The sequence below is a fragment of the Sesamum indicum genome, linkage group LG6, assembly GCF_026168435.1.
Source record: "Sesamum indicum cultivar Baizhima isolate 11 linkage group LG6, ASM2616843v1, whole genome shotgun sequence".
In the NCBI taxonomy this organism is placed as follows: domain Eukaryota; kingdom Viridiplantae; phylum Streptophyta; class Magnoliopsida; order Lamiales; family Pedaliaceae; genus Sesamum; species Sesamum indicum.
In genome coordinates, this window is record NC_142662.1 from 7,417,813 (window position 1) to 7,440,378 (window position 22,566).

Here is a 22,566-nt window from a genome sequence, read left to right on the forward strand (position 1 = left end):
ATGCTATTAATTTCGATGACGTAATTTCCAAAATAAGATAAACACACAGCTTTCATGTATCCTAGATTAGAATGGGTCCACAAGTTGTTGCATTCCGGTGGATATCTATGGGGTTTTATCATTTTTTTTCCCTTTAAATAAATTACATTTATAATGTTTGGATTCGTTTTTTAAGTGTTTTGTTGTATTTTATGGAGATAGAAATAGAAAAACAAAGATAAATAAGTATGTGTTAGAGATAGTATGTATGTTTGGATTTGTTTTTAGAGATAATTTAAAATAAGTATTGTATGTTTAATGTTGTGTTTTGCAAGACAGAAATTACCATTCATTGTCAAATCATAGTCAAATCATGTCTTTTTTAATATATTTATGTATATGTATGTATTTAGGCTAAAACAGTTTAAAACACCTAGATAAGGTGTTTCTGAATGATGGCAAACATTGAATATGTTTTGATTCGTCCCGAAAATAACTTGAAAATAAAAAACAAACATACTGATTGAGTTCTCGTTAGATTTGATATAATTATTAATATTATTTTATTATTTAAAAACTTATGAGTACCTTTGATTTTAACGGTCACATAATATTGTTCTAGTTTGTTTGTCTTTATTAGATTTTCATTCATTTTTTATGGTTGACTGACCAAAATGACATTGTTAATTATAATTATAATTTTTTTTACCTATTTTTTATGAAAATTTATTACGGACTAAGTGAATAATTTTTTTCAAAATTTTTCATCCATATTGTCCGATTATTATATAATTCTTTTATTTTTTCTTATAAAAAATACGACAATGACAAAATTGACAGTTATAAGCTTCTATCAAAATATTACATAATTTTATCAAATATTAATGTTACTGGTAAATTCCTAAACAACAATAAATATTTGTAGTTTATGCAGAATCTTCAGAGAGTTCGTGTAATTTATCATTTTTTTTTCAAACTTTTCCTTTTGATTTAAATGTGTTGACTTAGCGTATTTTTTACTTATTATTCGTTCCAATGCGAAAATAAATATTTCAGAGAATTTTTTTAAAAGAATATTAAATTAACACAATATATTATTATAAACTCTCTATTAATTTTATTTGTTTGAAATTGAATAGAAACTTCAGGTTATATCTAGATTGAATGATTTAGATTTGAGAGCATTATTCAGAAAAAAAAATATCTAAAATGACTATTTATTAAAAGAATTTAAAATATATCAATATTAAAAAATTATAATTTAAAATAAAAGTTGAAAAATCTGAAATCTTTTTAATATTAAGTATTAAAAAAAAACACATTCTTAAAAACTAAAACTAAAAATTTTATATTTTAAAATCTAAATTTGCCAATCCAAATATAATATAAAGAGATTTGCTCGAAATTCTAATACTGATCTTTCAGATCTGTACTAGTTACTATTGTACGTGGCCTTAACGACATAAGAAAGGATTTTGACGTGAGATGAACATAAAAAAGATTATAATCATAAGATTATCAAAAAAAATATTACATAATTTAATTCTGAAAAAAGAAATTATGAAATAGTAAATTTAGGTATTGGAAAAGTAGAATTTTCATTTTGTAACAGTAGTGATAGATAAACCAACTGTTAAACGCATTTGTGATTTACCTGCGCCGTGGAGCAACGACTCTTCTAATCTTTGTCTCATCTCCAAACCACACACGTAGTAGGCGGTAGGCCCACCAACAATTATGATTTAAAAATATAGTTCGCCAGGCCAACAGTTCTTGCCCGTGTGAGCTGAAGCGCCAGAGAATGTGAGTTGGTTTTGCTTCTACCAGATTTCAAATGGATTCGACCAACAATTCGCTGGTAAAATTTTAACTTCCTAATTATTGATGTGCTTTGTGCAGTTATATCAATGTGTGTTGTTGAATCGATCGATTCCGTTGTGGTGGTTGTTAATTATTTCCGTGAGAAGCAGGGCTCCAGCTCCTTAAGATTTGCAGAGAAAATCTGCGCCGCTGTGATTCCGGTTATAGCGTTATTTGAGGCGTTGATTTTCGCTGTTTCTGGTTGTTTCGATTGCCGAAAGCTGAGCAATAGCAAAAGATTACGCCATGGGTACCAGGAGATAGTTCGACTCTCTGAGGAATCTCGATGTACAGTAATTTTGAATGCTGTAACTTTTTCTGTTGTATTTTTTCGTTTGTTAACTTTCTTATTGGAACTACTTTTTATGGTTACTTTTGCAGTTACCGTAAATGAAGTGGAGGCATTGTATGAGTTGTTTAAGAAGTTAAGCAGTTCAATTATTGATGATGGATTGATTCATAAGGTATCACTTCTGGTAAATATTATCTTATTTTCAGCTAAATTACTGTACCTTCTGTTTGATTGCTGTTATAATGACCCATTTCTTGGAAATCCTGTGCTGATAAGTAATTCTCAGTAACGTTCTGCTGGTGCATGACTTAAGTTTTTTCTCAAACTTATCCATATGTTCTTTGGAAACTCTGACTTTGGTCTTAACTATGCATTACCATTCTATGGATACATTTTGTAACTCTTTGTTCAAATGCAGGAAGAGCTTCAGCTGGCATTGTTTAGAACTTCGTCTGGTGAGAATCTTTTTGTGGACCGGGTAATCATAAGTAATCCTTGTTCTCTCTTGATCTTGATATTCTACTATTGAGTGATTTGTAGATGAAGCTGGATAAGGAAACATCACATTTTAAAGATTTAGAATCAAATTTCATTATGTTTAGCTGCAATATAGAAGTCCTGGAGTACCTAGGTTTTGCTTCATTGAGTAGACTCAAGAAATATATTTTTGTTTGTATGCATATGACTGATGCATGGACTTCAACAAAATATTCGAATCATGATAAGGTCCACGTGTTAAAAGCTAATTTCCTCTTATTCAAGGTTTGTTAAAATACACAAGATAAATCAATTGGAGATCAGTCAATGTGAGTAACTTGGTCAGCAGCTTTTTGCTGCTTGTTTCTTCAGATTTCATCTGAAAGAGAAACACGAAGCTTCTTTCGCACTTAATCTTGCTTTTTCTTGAATGTTTCAAGGAATTATATCTGAGGATATGCAGACCTTTCTTGTTGGCACATTGCCTTTTGTTGATGAATTCATGTCAGTGTAGTTGGCAACAGATTAGTAGGGAAGTTATTGACAAAATCAATGTTATCTTGTATGTAACCAGATAACTTAAATACCTCTTGTTACAAAAGAGGCAAAATTCAATATGTCCATGTTGTTTCTCAATGAAATTGCTGCAATTCAGAAATTTTTTTATGTTCTGCGAGGCAAAAATAGATTATTTTGTTCCCGTACTTTGTTATACATGTTTTGATGCATATTAATATTACAACTGATCCAATTCTGTCATACAAATAATTATTTTTAGTTTCCTATTTGCATGTACTAAAGTTGTCACTCTAATCCTGCTTTTGCAGGTTTTTGATCTTTTTGATGAGAAAAGGAATGGCGTTATTGAATTTGAAGAATTTATTCACGCACTTAATGTGTTCCATCCCTATGCCCCTATGGAAGAGAAAATAGATTGTAAGAAGTCACAAGGATTCTTTTGGTTTATGATGTTGCATTTTTAACTTATGAGATATGCAGTCAAACTAGATTGTTGGTTATCATAATTCTTCTTTTCTACTTTAAAAAATTTGAAGCATTTTGTGCACTAAACTCACTGTGATGGCGATCCTTGTTTTACAGTTGCATTCAAGCTTTATGATCTGAGACAAACTGGGTTCATAGAGCGAGAAGAAGTAAGTGCACATCAGGGCAACTACCTATCTCATACTAATTAACTCTAGAAAATTGAATTTTGGTTTACAAGAACTACAAAGATTAGTTTTTTTACAATTAGATACAGAAAGATTGATTTTTATGGATTCTGTAGTTTCTTTAGGCATACTTTTTCTGAAGCTTCTCTTCTCCAACTGATATACATATAAGCTACCTTGCTCTATCTAGGTATTTAGTTCTTCTGCCATTTTGATTGGACATCTGAAGTTTGATTTTCTGGTAATTTTGCTTAGTACCCCAAGTTAGAATTTAAGAAAAACAGGAGGAATACATTAATACGGAAATATTTGTGCTGTTTGTGGCCCAACAAGTAGTAATTTGACTTGTAAGTGAAGTTCAAATGTTAAATATAATTGAGCAGGACAACTGGAAGAAGGTTTACTTGATTAATAAATCACATCAGGCAATATGAGTACTTCCATTGTTGCACTATCATCTTTGAGGCATATTTTGATCAATTATTCGAATACATCTTATCCAGATTTCATGAGTTTATGGAAAATTTCCTTCTGCAGGTGAAGCAGATGGTAATTGCAATACTTATGGAATCTGATATGCAACTTTCTGATGACCTCCTGGAGCAAATAATTGATAAGGTAAGATTTGATCTGATTGACAATCTCTTCTTATAATACATCTCCTTAATACACGGCGTATATGTTCATTGTGCACGTTCATCTTTTTAACAGACATTTGCGGATGCTGATGCTGATAAGGATGGTAAAATTAATAAAGAAGAGTGGAAAGATTTTGTCGTACGACATCCGTCACTTTTGAGGAACATGACTTTACCTTACTTAAAGTATGCCACTTGTTCTTCCTCTTATCATCTACTTGTTTTTTCTGTTGTCCGCATGTTTCATGTGCTGAAGTGAAGCAGACTTGACTGAAATGCTTCATCATTGGCAGTGCCCGTCATTTCTTTGCTCTCTACTTAATTGCCTATTATCTGTAAAGATAAGCGCTCCATTAATTGCTTGTTAACGAGTCTGCTAATTTGATTTTCACCTGCGAGAGACCAATTTCTCATAGCAGATGTTCTCAGTAAATGTTCCTAAGACATTGACATTGCTCATGTTCCTGCTCTTCCAGGGACATCACTACTGCTTTTCCCAGTTTTGTTTTTAACACTGAGGTTGAAGATTGAAATATGCGAACCATTTCTTGCATCAGACTTTTACTAGAGCTCTTGGTGAAGAGAGGATCGCTTCCCTGTTTCCCTGATATAGCCTGGATGCTTCTTGTGATTCTCTCCATTGTTGCTGGAGATGGGCAGGGTAGCTGGGCCATGGCTTTTCCTCCAGAGAAACCTAAAAAGCAGGTTTTCTTAATCCTTAAACAAGGGCTCAAACAACATCAGATGATGTCCAATTCACAAGCTCGAGCTGACATTCTTCTGGATTATATGAGCATTTGAAATTCGTACATCTTAAAGAGTCCAAGCTTTGCTGCCTCTACATGTATTCTCATAATTGGTAGGATATCAATCTCTTGTTACCTCTGTATAGTAATAAAGTTGATTTTAGTTTCTTGCTTATGATAAACAACGCAATGGAAAACAAGAGGCTGTGATTCATTTAATCCTCATTATCTGACATGTTCAATAATATATAAGTACAAAAACATATATTATATTAGGTGATCCTGATAGAATCATTGTACTGCACAAGATCTTGATGTGCTTACAGATCTTATTAAAAGTCCAGCCTACAAGGAAATAGTTGCATCGTTCCTCAGTATGCAGAAACATTAAAAATCTAGCAATCTAACACATTTCTAAAGCAGTAAGCACCCAATAAAAACCATCCAATGAGGAGGAATGAAAACGAGAATAATCCAACTAAAAACGGCCATCCAACCATGAAAATACCAAAGCAGACAACCACCACAAAAGGCATGAATGATCTCAACACAGAAAAACCATCAACCCACTTCCCCTTGCATAAAATAAGTGCTGCGATGTTGATCACATTCCAATTCATCGATCCCCCATAGCACATTCGGTTAAGGCAATTAGCGACAAACGAGTGGCAGTTGCATGTGAAGAGGTTGTAAGATTTGTGCTCATAGTGGCGCAAACTTGACTGTATTGCATCATCCCAAGTAATTGCAGTCCCATACTCGGCATGCATAGAGTGGTGCTTGCATGTATGTCCGGCAAGGGTTGGAGGAAAACAGCCCTGACATATCAAAATAAACTAAATTATACCCATACTCATTATATATACGTCTTTTATCCCACAAAAGATGTTGAATGGATTATTCAACAAAATAAGAAACGTAAACTAATATTCTTTTTGTACGATAACAATGCTTCTCTTTGAAAAGTGTCCATTTCTGTACAAATCTTTAACTCTACAAACGACAAATCTAAGCTAGTGAAATTATGCCACGTTTAGCTGAGAGAAGTGATTGATGCATGCCTGCTTTCTGTCCAACTGAAGGTATCTCCCAACTGGACCAAAAGCAAAGTCATCCACCTGAATGAGGTTGGAGCCCGAGAAATCTATAATGGTACCATCCTCCCTGCATACACCAACATGTCCGATGAAAGGTGCCAACCATGAGACTACAGGCAAAGGGGTCCATACCACACAGCATGGAAATTTAGCTTTCTGCGGGTCTACTTCATCTAGTGGCCACAGTTCATGCTGAATAATTCCATCATAACTTCTGTTTTCAGCTTCATTGACAAGAGTAAGCTCTGTTAGAGAAAGTATTCCTGAAGGCATATGGCTAAATACAATCTTCATCCATATTATTTTCTCAGTTGACAATATTCTCCATTGCAGTTATTTGTGGAAATAATACAAGCACTTCGGTTCTATAGCCGCCAAAATGAAAGATCTACCATGCAATATGAAGCAGATGTACTGAAAGAAACATAGGACATAGGAGGCATGAAATTTTAAGGTAATGGAAAGGCAAATCTGAATTAGATATATGCATATGACTGAGGTGTTAAATGGAGTACAAGAATCAGCTAACCATTAACGGAATGTTTATAAGGACGTTCATCAACTTATGTCTTATGATTGCCATCAAACTTTCATGTCCAATATATAAGTACACAAGTCAAAAGCTTCAGCAATCATCCAAGTGAAACAGCAACTGTAGTCTTGTTTCACTAACATGATAGTCATGAGAAACTATGATGATGTTCCACGTACGTTCAAAAAACATGCACATGTACTTGAGACTTTGTACGTGCATGGATATCTTTATTCTCGGAAATTATTGTTATACTACCACGCTCACCTTATATTTGATCCTTCGTTATAACCCAAAAGAAAATCCCAAATATTGAAACAAAAAGATTTCTCTATAGTAACCTCATTTGCTTTAAAAGCCGTCATTCATTGATCAATACATGCAATCAATTAGCTAGGATCAGATGACATGTGCACTTTTTAGACAGAAAACATTTTAATTTACAATGAATAAGATGCTCCACTAGTTCACTATAGGCTGATCAAACATCCAGTTCCGCATAGCATAAACAACTTTCATCGCAATGCAATTGATATTTAACAATTCTAAATCTGGAACATACATGAAACCTACGTGGTTTCTAAATATAAACCACATGTTTTAAATTGTTTTGCACCAGCAAAATATTATCCAATTGAGTAACTATTCCAACAATTACTCCAATATAGTAGTGTGCATGTGTGTGTGTAAAATTAATTGTTTAAGTGGTCATATTATTTCCCAGGCTAAAGTCCCAGTACTGGAGGAGAAATTAACATATCAAAATCACTGTCCATTCCTTTTTTTATAAGGGGGGAAAAAACAGAACTAAAGGGCCATCTGGATGAGGACCACAGAGGATCGCATTAAAAAACAAATGAAAATGAGAACTGAGAAGCATAACCACTGTTTGACAAACAAACCCCACTCCAAATTTTACCTATTAAAACAGATCAAAAATGCATTCTTGACAACTCTACAGTCAGTAACGCAAACAAGACTCCAAACCATAAGAACCCACAAACACAAAACTCCAAATCTGAACTAAAAACTGCGTTTAAACTTCAAGATCAAGTAAACTAAACTAATTCAGGAAACACACCAAAAAATTAAAAAAAAAAATAAAAATGCAACAGCAGTTGATATACCTGCACAATCTTTCAGAATCTTCAGAAGCCATATTGCAGAAATGAGAAATGCACTATACCAAAATGCTGTTTGATTTCAGTCAAACCCTCCACTGGAAGAGCAAGAAAAAATGGCTCAGTTTTTGCTGTATTTTTACTGTGAAAAAAGAATTGATTACTTCATCTTAAGGGAAAAGACTCAGGAAAGGTGCATGAACCTGAAACTCCCCAAAACTTCTCTCTTACCAAAGTGGGCCCTCTTGTAATTGGCTATTTTGCCCCCAGGATCAAAACCACATACTTCTAATAAAATTTCAATCGTGGCATAATAAAGTTGGGATTTGCCCAAAATGCTCCACCAACTTGTTCTTGGAACTATTCATCTACATTTATTCTTTATTTATTTATTCTGGTGAGTATGAATTTGTCCCCCTCAACTACATAACTTGTGCTACTTTGACCCCTCAAAGTTATTAAAAATACACATTTCGCGCCCTCAACAAGAGAGCACCATTTTATTATTCTACTTATACCATCTTTCCAATATATTTGCAGAAAGGAAAATCTTTTAAATATATGATAAATTACAACCATCTCCCTAAAATTTCATATAATTATGAATACCACCTAGTTATTTAGATTACTATCAATATTTTCCTGATATTAACAATTGTCCAACAATTAACTTAATCCGTTAAGTTTTCATCTATTTTTTATAAAGAACCAATCAAAATACCTTTGTGAATTATAAATTATATTTTTTTTTAATTTTCTAAAATTTCTTTGTAGACTAAGTATGTATTTTTTTTTTTAAATTTTTCCATCCAATTGATCCACTTTTTTTAACAATTTAAAAAAAATAAAACAAGAACCAAGTTGACAATCTCATACCTCCGTCCAAAGATTGGTACAAGGGATATTGCAATTATGGGAATTTGTTGTAATTTAGCATGTAAAATCAGAATAACCATATTGAACTAATCTAGGAGTTTGTAAATGCAAACGGTGGATGATGAAGAGGCTTTTGTTGGATGCTGGCTGTGAAAATACAACTGCCTAGAGATGTATGTATATATAGTACCGCCATGCCGGACTTGAACATCTCCACCGTCATGGTTGGTGGAGGCGCAACCGGTAACTTTGCACGTCGTAAGACGTTTTTCAACCGCTTCACAGTGGAATCATCCATCCATCCACACATTTCAGCACCCATAACCTGAAATGTTGCCCTTCTTTCTGATTAGAATGACCTATGTAACATTAATTAATTATAAATAGAAAACAAAGGATAATAAATAATAATTGCTATGAAGATTTTAGTTTAAAAGTTTTTTAAATTTTAAATTTGTTAATTAATAATTATTATGAAAATCTTAATTTAAAAAATTTTAAAGATTAAAAAATGCAATGTTATGAAATTTAATTTTAAATTCAAACTTTGTATAAAAATAAAAAATATTATATAAAGTTGTGGTGCTCCTCCTCAAAGTATTACACTAACACCCCCTATGAAATTTGGTAATTATAAAACACCCCTTGGGAGCATTATAATCCCTCAAAAATTAGATAAATTTTTTATTAGGTCAATTGCGATATTTTGGGGTTTTCAAGAATTTTTTTAACTGACATCAACATTTTATGGACCGAAAAATGGGAAAGAGGGTGTCGATATTAATATTTTGGTGAGTTTATATGAAATATTAAAAAAAAAAAAGTAATGATTTGTGTAATTAAAATAAAAGTTAGGGATTTGTAAATATAATTATCCATATATGATTAATTAATTAATTAGCAGATGAATTTGGAACAAATAGATTATCATCATGTACATGATCTGGAACTGGAACAATCCTCTCTCTCTCTCTCTCTCTCTTTATATGATGAGGGTAATTTATCTAAAGACAAATTTGTCCCTCATTATAGATAAATCAAGGTTATCAATCGGGAGAATCTTCTAGAAAGGTTAGAAATCCCACTAAATACTCTTATAGGGAGATTTACAACAACAATAATTATGAAACATCAATTAACTGTAATCTGGGGTGCTTGACTTAAACATAATAACAACATACTCGCGCTTGCCAAATATATTATGAAAAAGCTTATAAAAATTACGAATGGAGTTCATTAATAGGTAATGTTGATATACCCTCAGTAATACACTCTATCTATACGCTTATCCATCTGTTTGAAAACTGACTTGAGCGTCGGAGTGCCTTCATCAGGGATTTATCCGACTGACCTAATCGCTTTTGTGTTCTCAGAAAAACCAGTCTGTTCGAGGAGTTGGATCGATTGCAACGAGAGATCGCGGATCGCTATTCGGATTCAAGAGGATTTTTCTCGGACAGATCACTATATATATATAAAATAGTAAAAACAATATACTTTTTATGTTAGTTGGAAGGGATGAAGATGATCAGAGCTCTATTTTAATCTTAACAGCACAAATATACTTTCTTTTATTGAACTGTTGACAAAAGAATCAAGATCTGACGGTGAGTAAATTAATACCAATCTTGGTAATTAAATTGGAAATTAGTTAATTAATTATGTCCCTTAATCTTTTGTAAACCACTTCATTATAAGTGATGACAAGAACCCCCGCAGGTTGTCTGGAGACGCAATCTTGTGTCGGAAACACCACCTGCTAGGCCTAGCCCACAGGGGATTTTATTTAAAAAATACCAAAAAAAAGAAAATTTAGTAAAGTAAAGTCATTTGAAAAGCTTTAATAAAGTAAGCGGCACCGCGGTCTGTGACCGCGGTGCCTCAATTTTTTTTTAAAAAAAAAATAAAATTTCTGTGGCACCGCGGTCACACACCGCGGTGCCACAGAAAAATGATATTTTAATTGCCACCGCGGTCAGTGACCGCGGTGGCATGATATTTTATAAAAAAAAAACTAAAACAGTGAAGAACCGCTATCCCAGATAGCGGTTCTTCACTAAAATATAAAAAAAAAAAAAGTAGTCAAACCTGCAGCCTGCAATTGCAGGCTGCAGGCTGAGGCACCGCGCTTGGTAAGCGCGGTGCCGCAGTTACATATTCACGGGCACACTTCTACAGTGTGCCCGTGAATATGAACATTTGATTGCAGCTCACACTATTTAAGTGTGAGCTGCAATCCTCCTTCACCATGCATTCTCACATTTGCTCCTTCAACATTTTCTTCAAATTTGCTCGGCAATTCCTCCTTCTTCAACAATTCCTCCTCCTTCAACAATTCCTCCTCCTTCATCTTGTTCTTGTTTTTGCACAATTATTACATCTTTGTTTTTAAAAAAATTTAGAGCGAAAATGTCGAATTTTGGCCCTATTGATACCAGTGTTTTATACGGGCAATTAAATCATAGAACAGAAGATGTGTCCGAAAATCCGGATACAACTTTATCAGTACGACGTGGTGATATTGCTTTTTTTCGCGTCCTACAACTAGCACCACGTCATATTCGTGTTTTACAAGTACTCCAAAATATGGGGTTTCTTGGTGTTTTGCAATGTGGGCATGTTGAAATTGACACCCACTTGATCACTGCTTTGGTAGAGAGATGGCGCCCGGAGACACATACTTTCCATTTTTCGGTGGGTGAAGCTACTATAACACTGCAAGATATCGCCATCCTGTGGGCACTCCCGGTGGAAGGTAATCTTATTACCGGGATAAATACAAGGTGTAGTACCCAACAGTGGCAAAATTATTGTCATCAATGGTTGGGTTTCATGCCCAATGAAGATGCATTTAGATGGTCCAGAATAAAATTGTCAGTGTTATATGAACGTTTATTAGAAAATACAAGTGATGATGATAGCCCGTTTGAGGCTGTCTTACAGGAGGCACGTATATGTGCCATGTGCATTCTTGGTGGAGTGTTGTGTCCTGATGCTACGGGGAACACCGTGTCATTATTATATCTGCGGCATATGGAAAACATACACGAGCAGTATGTATCAAATTGGGGTTCTGCAGTGTTGGCATATCTCTACCGGGAGCTATGTACATCATCACAACGAGGGAAAAATAATATTGGCGGTGCCATGCAATTATTGCAGATATGGGCATGGTCTCGCATCATAACACTTGCCCCCATTCCCTCGAGTGAATCTTCGACACTGATGCCGACCATTATAGACCCTGACAATGTTTTGCCTAATCCTCCATATGCTGCACGGTATGAATATTTTTATTTATTTATACAGTTATAAATAATTTTGATTTCACTTATTTTTCTTAATTTTGATTTTAGGTGGTCTTATCATATATCCCGTACTCATACGGCACACAACGCTCTTCGTATAATAAGGAATGTTTTGGATCGTATGCAATTTAATGAGGTATATTGTTATGATTTTTTTTTTTACGTTTAGTGTATTTCTGATGCATTTGTTCAAATATATTGACTGGCGCTATATTTTGTATTGTAGTTTATTTGGACTCCGTATGATGATATAACACTCGATCTTGATTCATTGCCCTTTTATGCAACGCGCACACCGTGGCACATACGTTGTCCATTGATCAATTATTCGATCGTGGAGATGCAGCACCCGGAGAGGGTTCTCCGTCAATTTGGCTTTGTGCAAAACATCCCCCCAAACCCATTAATCAGTGAGCGTCGTTTACACACAATAGACAGGCGGGGACGTCAAGACATGAATTGGGCTACGTTTCACGCAGACTATATTGCGAAATGGAACGATGTGCAATCACTGAGGGTGGAAGGACCCGTTATTCAAGGTGGTCTTGATACATATTTCAACATGTACCTGCCCGGGCTGTCTGTTTCCAAATGCATCCACTCCACAACGGCTCCAGGATTCCATTTTTGCAATGCCGCCATATATTTGGGTAGTTTCTGAACAGAACTCTCCCAAGTGCCGTACACTTGTTCTCTAGCGGCTTTCAAAGCAAACCAGGCCTTATGATATGGGACTTCAAAACCAAATTTATCTTTCACAATCTGCTGGACATGTTTTATATCACAAGATGGGTCTTGACGAACCATACCCAACAGATGTGTTGCGATCATGCTCTTTCCTAAGTTACCGTGATCAATAGAAATCTCATTCATCAGACATGTATGTGGTCCGACATACCTGGTAACTTTAAATAATCTCATGTTGGATTTGAATATGGCCGTCAGCATCCAACAGCACCCAGTCTGTGCTTCGTATCTGCAGGCGACTTTCCATAATTTTTTGTTGCTCTCCACCACTCGGTATTCTCGTCGTGCAAATCGAACCGAGTAATCTTGTACACTTCCTTTCAAATGGTCCTTACTTTTAAACAGCATTCCGAGGGCGAGCTCTCCGGTGTTTGAGTCGTAAAAATTGCCCCACCTGCTAGTAGGGATATCAATCGAGTCTGCAGGGACTTCTGGGTGTGTTGTGCTGAAAAATGGAACTTCTGGATATAGGTTCATTCTGTCGGGCACGGCAGGCACGTTCAAATCAAAATGCTCTTGTGCATTCTCACCAAGAACTTCCATCATAACAGGTATACTTACATCACCATCATCGTCATTATTCTGTTCAATCTGGTCTTCTAATTCGACCTCATCTGGTTCTGAGTCAGCTTGCTCAGTGTTCAACAAGCTATCAGCTTCAAGCTCGTCATCTTCATCATTGTATTCAGATGAACCAGCATAATCCGATGAGCCAGAATATGCATTTGTCCCTGCATATGATGATGGGCCTGCATACGACGATGGACCTGACCATGATGAGGGGCCTGCATATGATGAGGGACCTGCATATGATGATGGACCTGCATAATCTTCATTAAGACCAAACCGCCCCATTTCTTGAGTTACTACTGGTAAACTCGGCAAATCTTGGGTTATCATAGACATATACGTTCCCCAATCACCAACAGCTGAATCATCTGGTACAGCATTTTGCAGAACTTTCTCCGCTTCGACAAAAATATCAATCGATACATATCCATTCATCGGATTTAAAAAGAATTGCATATCACGATCCTTCTTAATTGCCAACAACATCTCATTCCTTTGGCCAAAATTAAAAGTTATGTATTTAAAGAATATATGCAATTTAAAATTATTTCTATCCATACCAATCTCTTCATACAAAATTAACTCTAACTCAGCAAATGTAGTACTACGAGAAATTTGCATGAATCCGAGTGGAGGTCGATCATAACTTACAGAACCATTCGAATTGATTTGTTGACCTCCAAAATATATAACAATATCAACAGTGTTTTGATCCGCCATATCTTCAGAACAAAATAAAATACACATCAATATATATTTTTTTCATACTATAATAAGATATTTAAAATAAGAACAAATAACACGAAAATTTAATAAATAACTTACGTTTTTTCAATTGTAAATCTTCAAATAACAAGTGCAGAAATTTTACAAGAATTGCGAGATGGTGGTGTATGAATTTCCGAAGGCTGATTTGAGAGTGTAAGGAATAAGAAACTGAAGGATAATTTTTGCAAGCGGCTGATTTGAGAGTGCAGGCTGATTTTTCAGTGTGTATGAATGTGAGAATAGCATCCGACTTATATAGGCAATAAAACCGCGGTAAGTAACCGCGGTGCCACAGACGATAATGCAGAAGAATTGATTGACACCGCGGTAACACGGCACGGTGCCAGATACTGAAAAAAAGAAAAAATTGACTGACACCGCGCTTTGTTAGCGCGGTGTCAGCCCGGGCAATGTACAATCCGGGCAACGCAGTGCCACCGCGGTGGCTATAAAAAATTTTTTTTTTTAATAAAAACGTCAGTGCCACCGCGGTTACTAACCGCGGTGGCTATAAATTTTTTTTTTTTTTTATAAAAACATTGCCACCGCGGTCAGTGACCGCGGTGGCTAAAAAACTTCTGACCGTATCATTGCCACCGCGGTCACTGACCGCGGTGGCAATTAAAATATAGTTTTTCTGTGTCACCGCGGTTAGGCACCGCGGTGACACAGAAAGTTTATTTTTTTTTTTAAAAAAAAAATCAGGCACCGCGGTCAGAGACCGCGGTGTCGCTTACTTTACTAACACATTTACAATGGCGTTACTTTATTAATTTTTCTTTTTTTTTGGCATTTTTTAAATAAAATCCCCCTAGCCCACACATCATATAATGTTCTAACTCTTCCGGGACTTCCAAATTAGAACTCTAATTTTAGGCAAAAATACATTAAATTTTTCATCTATATTGGGTCAGCTTGTTTAGATTTTAAATTAATTATATGATAAATGTAAAATACATTTTACCTGTCCAATTATGTAATTCATTATGCTATAAGGTTGCGTCCAAATATTATTCTACAATTAAAACTCTTCAGTTTAAATGGAACATGAATCTAGATATATTTATTATTTCAATTCATCAGTTGTATTTTTTTACTAAAATTATAATTATATTTAATAGTTTTCAATATAATGCACATTGCGTATCCTTTTTTAACTTTTGGGGACATTGAATTGATTAACTGAAATACAGTTGATCAGGATATATTAATTAAATTTGTGCATTACTGAATATCAATCGATAAATAAATCAAATAATGAGGCGGATTGATGATTATAATTAATTTATTTAATAAATAATAATTTATTATTTTCACTTCAAGAGAGATGCTTATTGGTTTTAGGCACACATGGTGGGTGGGACTAGGACATATAATACAATGTAATTAAGCTCTCAATATTTATGTTATAACCCAAAAACTAAAATATTATGTCCTTGCCAATAACAATAATTTATTGTAGGGAAAATTAAGTGGTCTTTTTTTTAAATTTGATATAATTATATGCAGATTTTATTTAATTTAAAAAATTATATTTATTATCGCCGATGTTTATATCCGTCCATTTAATAGTAAATTTTATGGAATATGCTAACATTAATAAAAAAAATTTGAATAAAAGTTCATATTTACTCCTTACAAATTTATTGTAGGTCAAACAAATTTCTTTTAGATCAAATGACACTTATAAGGGTGAATATGTAGGTTCTAACACGCATCAACATGTATAGAAGTATAACGGTAGTTTGTTCGGAAAAAAATTATTTAACCTACAATAATTCAGTTTTAAGTCAATTGGGAGTAAATATAAATTTTAATTCATTCAATTTCTTTTTGCTGATATTAATAAATTCTGTGAATTTTAACTAATAAATATATTTATTTATTATTTGAAAATAAAAATTAAGTACATTAAATATAATTTTTTAAATTATAAAAAATTTATGTATAATTACATCAATATCATAAAAGTACTGTGTAATTATCCCTCAACTCTATTAAAGTGTACAATCCCGAATTCCCACAAGAAAGCACACTTGAAGCCGACAGCAGGCCCCGTATGATGGGCCCAAACTTATGGCCCAGAAAAGGGGTGGGAGTTCGACTGTGTTCAAGTGGGCCTGTGAAGTTTGTTTCTGGAGGGGTATTATTGATATTTTAGAATGATCTTCAAGCAACAAGATTATAATAAATTTTAGGAAAATATCAGCAACCTCCCTTAAAGTTTGGCTAATTATGAATACATGAAAACTTAACAGATTGAGCTAATTATTAGACCGTCGTTAAAATTAAAAAATATTGATAATTTTTCAAATAATAAGAGATATTTGTGATTATGCTAAATCACAGGAAAAGTGTTTGTAATTTACCTCATATTTTATTAGTTTTTGTCTAACATTTTGAGTGTATATGTATGTACTTTTTCACCCAACTGATCAAATAGCTCAAATTGGAGAATGTACATAAACTGCATTAAAGTTTGTTTTCACAAAGAATGATAGGTAATTAAAATTTAATATATATTTATATATACATATATATATATATATTCTATTATAAAGAAAAACCTTTTATCGTACCAACCATTGAATTTCCAAACTTATCATTAAATTCATTTCTTCCCTAAAGAAAAAACAATTGAACAAAATAGTAATTTTCAACATTTTTATAATACTTTCATAATTATAATTTTATTTTTTCTATCAACCCACTGCTCTACGTTTCTCTCATCTCACTCAACGTTTCTTTCATATCATGAACTTCAGTCTCATATCCTCACACCACGATTGCCTCTTTTTACAAATTTTGTTTTCTCTTCATCGCACACTATAATCTTATATATGCTCATAAAGACCGCGTCCAACGACAACTGATACTTTAAAGAAAAAAAAACTACATCGTCACAACATCTAAAATAACATAAAAAGAAGTTAGAACTAAAACCATGAAGAGGAGAATGCCTACTTTCTCTTCCATTTTTTCAGGACTCTATGAATTTTCACTTTTTCCGAAAAATGAAGGAAGAAGACGTGAAAAGAAGTGGTAATTACAAGGAATGTTGCAATCAGCAACAATTGTTATTACTGATCTTTTTCGATGGGATCAAAGGAAGAATGTCTAAATCAGTACATCAACATTAATTCGTTATGTACAAACAAAAGATGATGAAAAGAAGTGGCAGCCCATCTGTTTAGGAACCCTTTGCATGCTCTTAAGCAGTTGCTGCAGCTGCTTCTTCGGCCATCTGCGACACTGGGAGGAGGGTGCAGATGAGGTTGCGATCGCCATACACATTGTCGACACGCCCTGAGAATATGTAGCAACATGGTTTTAGTTCTTACTTATGACCAACCAGAATCAACTCATTTTTAAAGAAAACCGAGCAGAAACTTCTCTGTTAATTAGCCTCGACTATCCCAGCAACAGTAATATCCATTACAACGTCCAGTGTACGCACCTGTGGTTGGCCAGAACTTGGCAGTCTTGAGCCATGCAGCAGGGTAGGCTGCGTATTCACGCGAGTATGGTTTTGTCCACACGTCGGCCATGAGCAGAGATGGTGGATGAGGTGCCCCCTGGAATAACATTACCGTAATTAAATTTTCTAGATGTACGCAGAAAATAAAAGCATGAATAAGTGCATCAATCCGATGAGAATATATAAGCAGAACTTAGTACATTACCTTCAGAACGTTGTTGTGGATGTCGGCTTTTCCTTTCTCAATTAATGCGATTTCTTCTCTAATAGAGATAAGAGTGTCACAGAACCGATCTAGCTCTGCCTGCAAATTAGGAATGAAGCAAAATGATAAGATATACGTGTGACTATATGTGTTTATAAGGCCCCATAAAGTTTTTTTTTTTATGTACCTTGCTTTCACTTTCAGTTGGTTCAATCATGAGTGTACCAGGAACAGGCCACGACATTGTCGGTCCATGAAACCCATAGTCCATGAGACGTTTAGCAACATCTTCAGGCTCGATTCCAGCAGTGTTCTATAGCAGCCGTGACTTGCAGTAAGAAAATGACGCATTGATTTGAAATTAAAAGCTGTGAATAACCAATGTTAAGCAAGAATCACCTTGAAGCCTCTCAAATCTATGATGAACTCATGGGCGACTGTCCCGTTGACACCACGGAATAGAACCGGGTAGTGTTTCTGTTTATCAAAAGCATAAAGTATTAACAGATTGAGAATTTTTGTGGAGTTATTACTATTATTAATACAGAAAAAAGATGCATACAGGTAAGATCCTACCTAGAGCTAAAATGCAATTGCATGCTCATGTAAAATTTATAATAAACAGTAAGTAGAGAAAAGAAACCTCCAGACGCTTTGCCATGTAGTTTGCATTCAAGATGGCTATCTTTGATGCCTCAGTTAAACCCTTCGACCCCATCATGGCAATGTAGGTGTATGATATAGGCAAAATGAGGGCCGAGCCCCAAGGTGCAGCAGAAATAGTACCAAGCGGTTGAGACTGATCGGGTGCTGGTATGCCTCCAGTGGGTACCTATAATATCAACAAAAACCATATGGCTCTCAACTTTCACTGGCTATTTCTTCGGTATTTTCCCTCTCAACTTGGAGGGAATGGGATATCTACATCCTTAAATATGATTGATGAATAACAGGTTTTGTACATACCACGGGATGTGATGGTAAAAACGGTGCTAGATGTTTCTTCACCCCAATTGGCCCCATACCAGGTCCACCTCCACCATGAGGAATACAGAAAGTTTTATGGAGATTGAGATGGCAGACATCAGCACCAATAAAGCCTGGGCTTGTCAGACCAACCTGTAGGCACAAAAGAGATATAGTATCATGAAACTTGTAGATGCAACCACCAGCCATCAAGTTGCAAATGACTAGCAGAAGCACAAGATTTATTGTACCTGCGCATTCATGTTTGCTCCATCCATGTAAACTTGCCCACCATTGTCATGAATAATTTTGCATATCTCATCAATTCCTTCCTCATAGACCCCGTGAGTCGAAGGATATGTGACCTGGATTTTGGTGGAAAATTTATCAACAGAAGACATATATAACAAACAGCACATTCAGAAAACAGTATCATAGTTATCAATACCATAAGAGCAGCTAAATTGTCCTTATTCGATTCTGCAGCCTTGCGTAACTCTTCAATGTTGATGTTCCCCTTGGAATCTGTTCCAACTGCAACAATTTTCATCCCACACATGGCTGCACTTGCAGGGTTTGTTCCATGTGCTGAGACTGGAATGATGCATACATCGCGGTGGTGGTCTCCTCTTGACTACATTAGATATTAAGCAGAAATCAAAAGCAAGTAAAGCCTCAGGGACAAAGCACCATATAAATTATTTAAAGCTATCAGCTCTCCACACTAGCATCACATTCTAATTTCTCATAAAGTTCACACTATATACCATGTGATATGCTCGAATAACCATCAATCCTGCATATTCTCCAGCTGCACCAGCGTTTGGTTGCAGAGAGAAAGAATCAAAACCAGTAATCGTGCACAACATTTCACCCAGATTCTTGAACATTTCCTGCAAGAAAAATATCATGCTTCAATAATGTAATTCATATATCATAGCTTTCCAACTTCAAAGAAGCGAAATTTATAGAACTGAATTTTCATTATATTTTTTAGTTTTAACCTGGAAGCCGGCAGCTTGTTCAGTGGGAACAAAAGGATGAAGGTCTGCAAAGGCAGGCCATGTAACTGGCATCATCTCGGTTGTTGCATTCAATTTCATTGTGCACGATCCCAAGGGAATCATGCTGTGGCACAACGATAGATCCTTTGATTGGAGCCTATGAATGTATCTAAGAAGCTCATGCTCCGTGTGGTACCTACAAAATCAAGTAACAGTTATGTATCCCCTAAAAGGCTATAATTAGAATAATCAACTCATAAGAAGTTCATACGAGTTGAAGACCGAGTGAGTCAGGTATGGGCTCTCCCTAGCAAGTCCTGAAGGAATCAAATTTTGAACCTCTGGTGCAAGAGAAACAGCGGAAAACGTCACCTGATAAACATAGTATTGATGTTATAACAAGTACACAACTGAGTTATTAACATGTCTTCAAAGAAATACTCATACTCACCGGCTTGCCACCAGCAAAGACTTCCAACAGCTTGTCCACATCTTCCAATGTGGTAGTTTCATCGAAAGAAACAGTTATCTGAGAGGCAGAGGATATGGTTATTTCCAGGTCTTCAATACTTACCTATCAAGGTATATATAGATTTATGCTTACAGTATTCTTGTCCACTATCCTCAAATTTATTTCACTTTTGTAAGCAGCATCAGCAATGGCCTTTGCGTCTCCACATTTGACCTTCACGGTGTCAAAGAAGGGAAGAGCCTGGACTTCTACAGTCCCAAGCTTTTTCAATCCAGCAGCAAAGGTTCCAGCTAGACCATGAACTCTCTGGGCAATGGTTTTAAGACCTTCTGGTCCATGATAAACAGCATACATGGCAGCCATGTTGGCAAGCAGTGCCTACATGAGTCGAGATAATTAATTTTTATATAAAGAAAACCTCCATAAAAGGTTCTGGTGTACTTGAGCAAGTCATCTTTCATTCAACAAGCTACATAAATGCTTAAGGTAGCTAAGGAGGAGTATTAATTTCCATTTATTAATAAAGCTCTACTTGGGCTCAACATAGCATAGGTAAGAAAAAGCATGAATTGGAAATTAATCTTGTGAAGTTAACAAAAGAAATAGCACTTGACTAGAAAGTTAACTTACTTGAGCTGTGCAAATGTTGCTTGTAGCCTTGTCCCGACGGATATGTTGCTCTCTCGTCTGCATCGCCATACGAAGAGCTGGCTTTCCAGAGGAATCAACACTGACACCAATAATTCTTCCAGGCATCATCCTCTTGTACTCTTGGGACGTAGCCAAGAACGCCGCATGAGGACCCCCATAACCCATTGGAACACCAAACCTCTGAGCAGAGCCAACCACAATATCGGCACCCAACTCACCAGGAGGCTTCAACATAGTCAGAGCCAACAAATCAGAGGCCATAACAACCTTCACCCCGTTAGCATGTGCATTCTTAATGAACTCCGCATAGTCCAAGATTTCACCCTCAGTCCCCGGGTACTGAACTAGCACCCCACAAACATCCCCAGACTTATAATCAATGTCCTTAACATCAGAAACAACAACTTTAAGATCGAATCCGTCTGCTCTTGTCTGGCAAATGTCAATCGTCTGAGGATGACAATTGCTAGCAATAACAAAAGTCTTCTTCTTTCCCTTCAGAATATTATTACACATAGCCATAGCCTCAGCAGCAGCAGTCCCCTCATCGAGCAATGATGCGTTCGACATCGGCAAACCAGTAAGATCTGTAATCATGGTCTGGAAGTTCAACAAGGATTCAAGCCTCCCCTGGGAAATCTCAGCCTGATAAGGGGTATACTGAGTATACCACCCCGGATTTTCCATGATGTTCCTCAAGATAACAGGTGGGACAAATGTATTATAATATCCCATTCCAATATATGACTTGAAAATCTTGTTCTTGGATGCCAAATCCTTCATATGCTCAAGCATTTGTGCCTCTGTCAGCCCCTCATCAAATATGGGGAACTCCATCTTTTCGATGCGAATAGATTTAGGCACGGTGGCATCGATAAGTGAATCAAGACTATTGAACCCCACAAACTCAGCCATTTTGGATTGCTCCTCCGGCGTGGCTGAGTTGTGACGGCGGGGAAAAGTGTCGCTCGGTTTCAGGGCCTCAACAGAAATGGATCGAGAGCCCACAAATTGTGCCAAACTTGTTGAATTGAAGCTATGAGCCTTGACAACATTGCTGCCGCCATGAACAACACTCGGGGATAAGGAGGAAATGTACCTTGAGGATTGGTATAAAGGCTGCTGCTTGGATTCTGAAACCAGGCGCCTGAGAATAGCCCTGTTGGCTAATTTTCGGGCACGCTCCATTTCTTTCTCGAAAGAATGGAAACTGTGTCCAAAACAGCAAATGGGAACACCCCAGAAAGGGAGGAAGTGAGAGAGAGAGAGAGAGAACGAAGAAATGAACAAAGCTGAGTGCAAGCTTTGTGTTGGTTATGCTCTATTCTCTACTCTCTCTCCTTTTCTATGGAAAAATAATACAAGATCCAATTTTATTGCTCCATATTGAGAAAGTGGGTGGTGGTAATGGGTTGGTGAGATCACAATGTCTTTACACATATATCTTTTTAATTTTCTTTTAAATCACTTTAATTTATGAAACTGTGTAATATTATTATTGTAAAAATCATCCGAATCCAACTCAACATAATATTGTTCAAATTTATTTTAAATTATTATTGAATTTGAAAATTTATATTTAAATGTAATTTGGTTATTAATCTAAT

General features: G+C 35.6%; 3 protein-coding genes across 11 annotated transcripts; 1 reads left to right on the plus strand and 2 right to left on the minus strand.

Moving 5' to 3' along the window:
- The first annotated feature begins 1,641 nt into the window (after positions 1 to 1,641).
- LOC105164672 (calcineurin B-like protein 10) lies at positions 1,642 to 5,339 on the plus strand. 8 transcript variants are annotated; one of them, XM_020694906.2, is made up of 9 exons: positions 1,644 to 1,782; positions 1,879 to 2,127; positions 2,221 to 2,315; positions 2,550 to 2,609; positions 3,436 to 3,544; positions 3,710 to 3,762; positions 4,318 to 4,398; positions 4,492 to 4,604; positions 4,976 to 5,339. In XM_020694906.2, exons 2-9 carry the CDS (start codon positions 1,887 to 1,889, stop codon positions 5,217 to 5,219), a joined length of 996 nt encoding a protein of 331 aa, XP_020550565.1. In that variant the 5' UTR covers positions 1,644 to 1,782; positions 1,879 to 1,886; the 3' UTR covers positions 5,220 to 5,339. The 8 variants fall into 8 exon arrangements, with proteins under 8 accessions (XP_088737770.1, XP_088737771.1, XP_020550565.1 ...); XM_020694909.2 differs by having other exon boundaries at positions 1,645 to 1,782; positions 4,895 to 5,118; XM_020694907.2 differs by having other exon boundaries at positions 1,646 to 1,782; positions 2,221 to 2,303.
- A 74-nt stretch (positions 5,340 to 5,413) lies between these two features.
- Positions 5,414 to 8,232, minus strand: LOC105164673 (protein REVERSION-TO-ETHYLENE SENSITIVITY1). Of its 2 annotated transcripts, XM_011083386.3 has the most exons (3): positions 7,921 to 8,088; positions 6,226 to 6,475; positions 5,414 to 5,982 (listed from the first exon to the last, which is right to left on the minus strand). In XM_011083386.3, the coding sequence occupies exons 1-3, from the start codon at positions 7,950 to 7,952 to the stop codon at positions 5,560 to 5,562; spliced, it is 705 nt and encodes a 234-aa protein (XP_011081688.1). In that variant the 5' UTR covers positions 7,953 to 8,088; the 3' UTR covers positions 5,414 to 5,559. The 2 variants fall into 2 exon arrangements, 1 of the variants encoding a protein (XP_011081688.1); XR_016065934.1 differs by lacking the exon at positions 5,414 to 5,982 and having other exon boundaries at positions 5,989 to 6,485; positions 7,921 to 8,232.
- An 8,997-nt stretch (positions 8,233 to 17,229) lies between these two features.
- On the minus strand, positions 17,230 to 22,330 carry LOC105164671 (glycine dehydrogenase (decarboxylating), mitochondrial). Its single transcript, XM_011083382.3, has 15 exons — positions 20,939 to 22,330; positions 20,441 to 20,686; positions 20,288 to 20,365; positions 20,108 to 20,208; positions 19,837 to 20,032; positions 19,600 to 19,725; positions 19,281 to 19,466; positions 19,084 to 19,197; positions 18,833 to 18,985; positions 18,510 to 18,698; positions 18,266 to 18,343; positions 18,054 to 18,179; positions 17,867 to 17,965; positions 17,641 to 17,758; positions 17,230 to 17,489 (listed from the first exon to the last, which is right to left on the minus strand). Exons 1-15 carry the CDS (start codon positions 22,145 to 22,147, stop codon positions 17,395 to 17,397), a joined length of 3,114 nt encoding a protein of 1,037 aa, XP_011081684.1. The 5' UTR covers positions 22,148 to 22,330; the 3' UTR covers positions 17,230 to 17,394.
- Between the last annotated feature and the right edge of the window lie 236 nt (positions 22,331 to 22,566).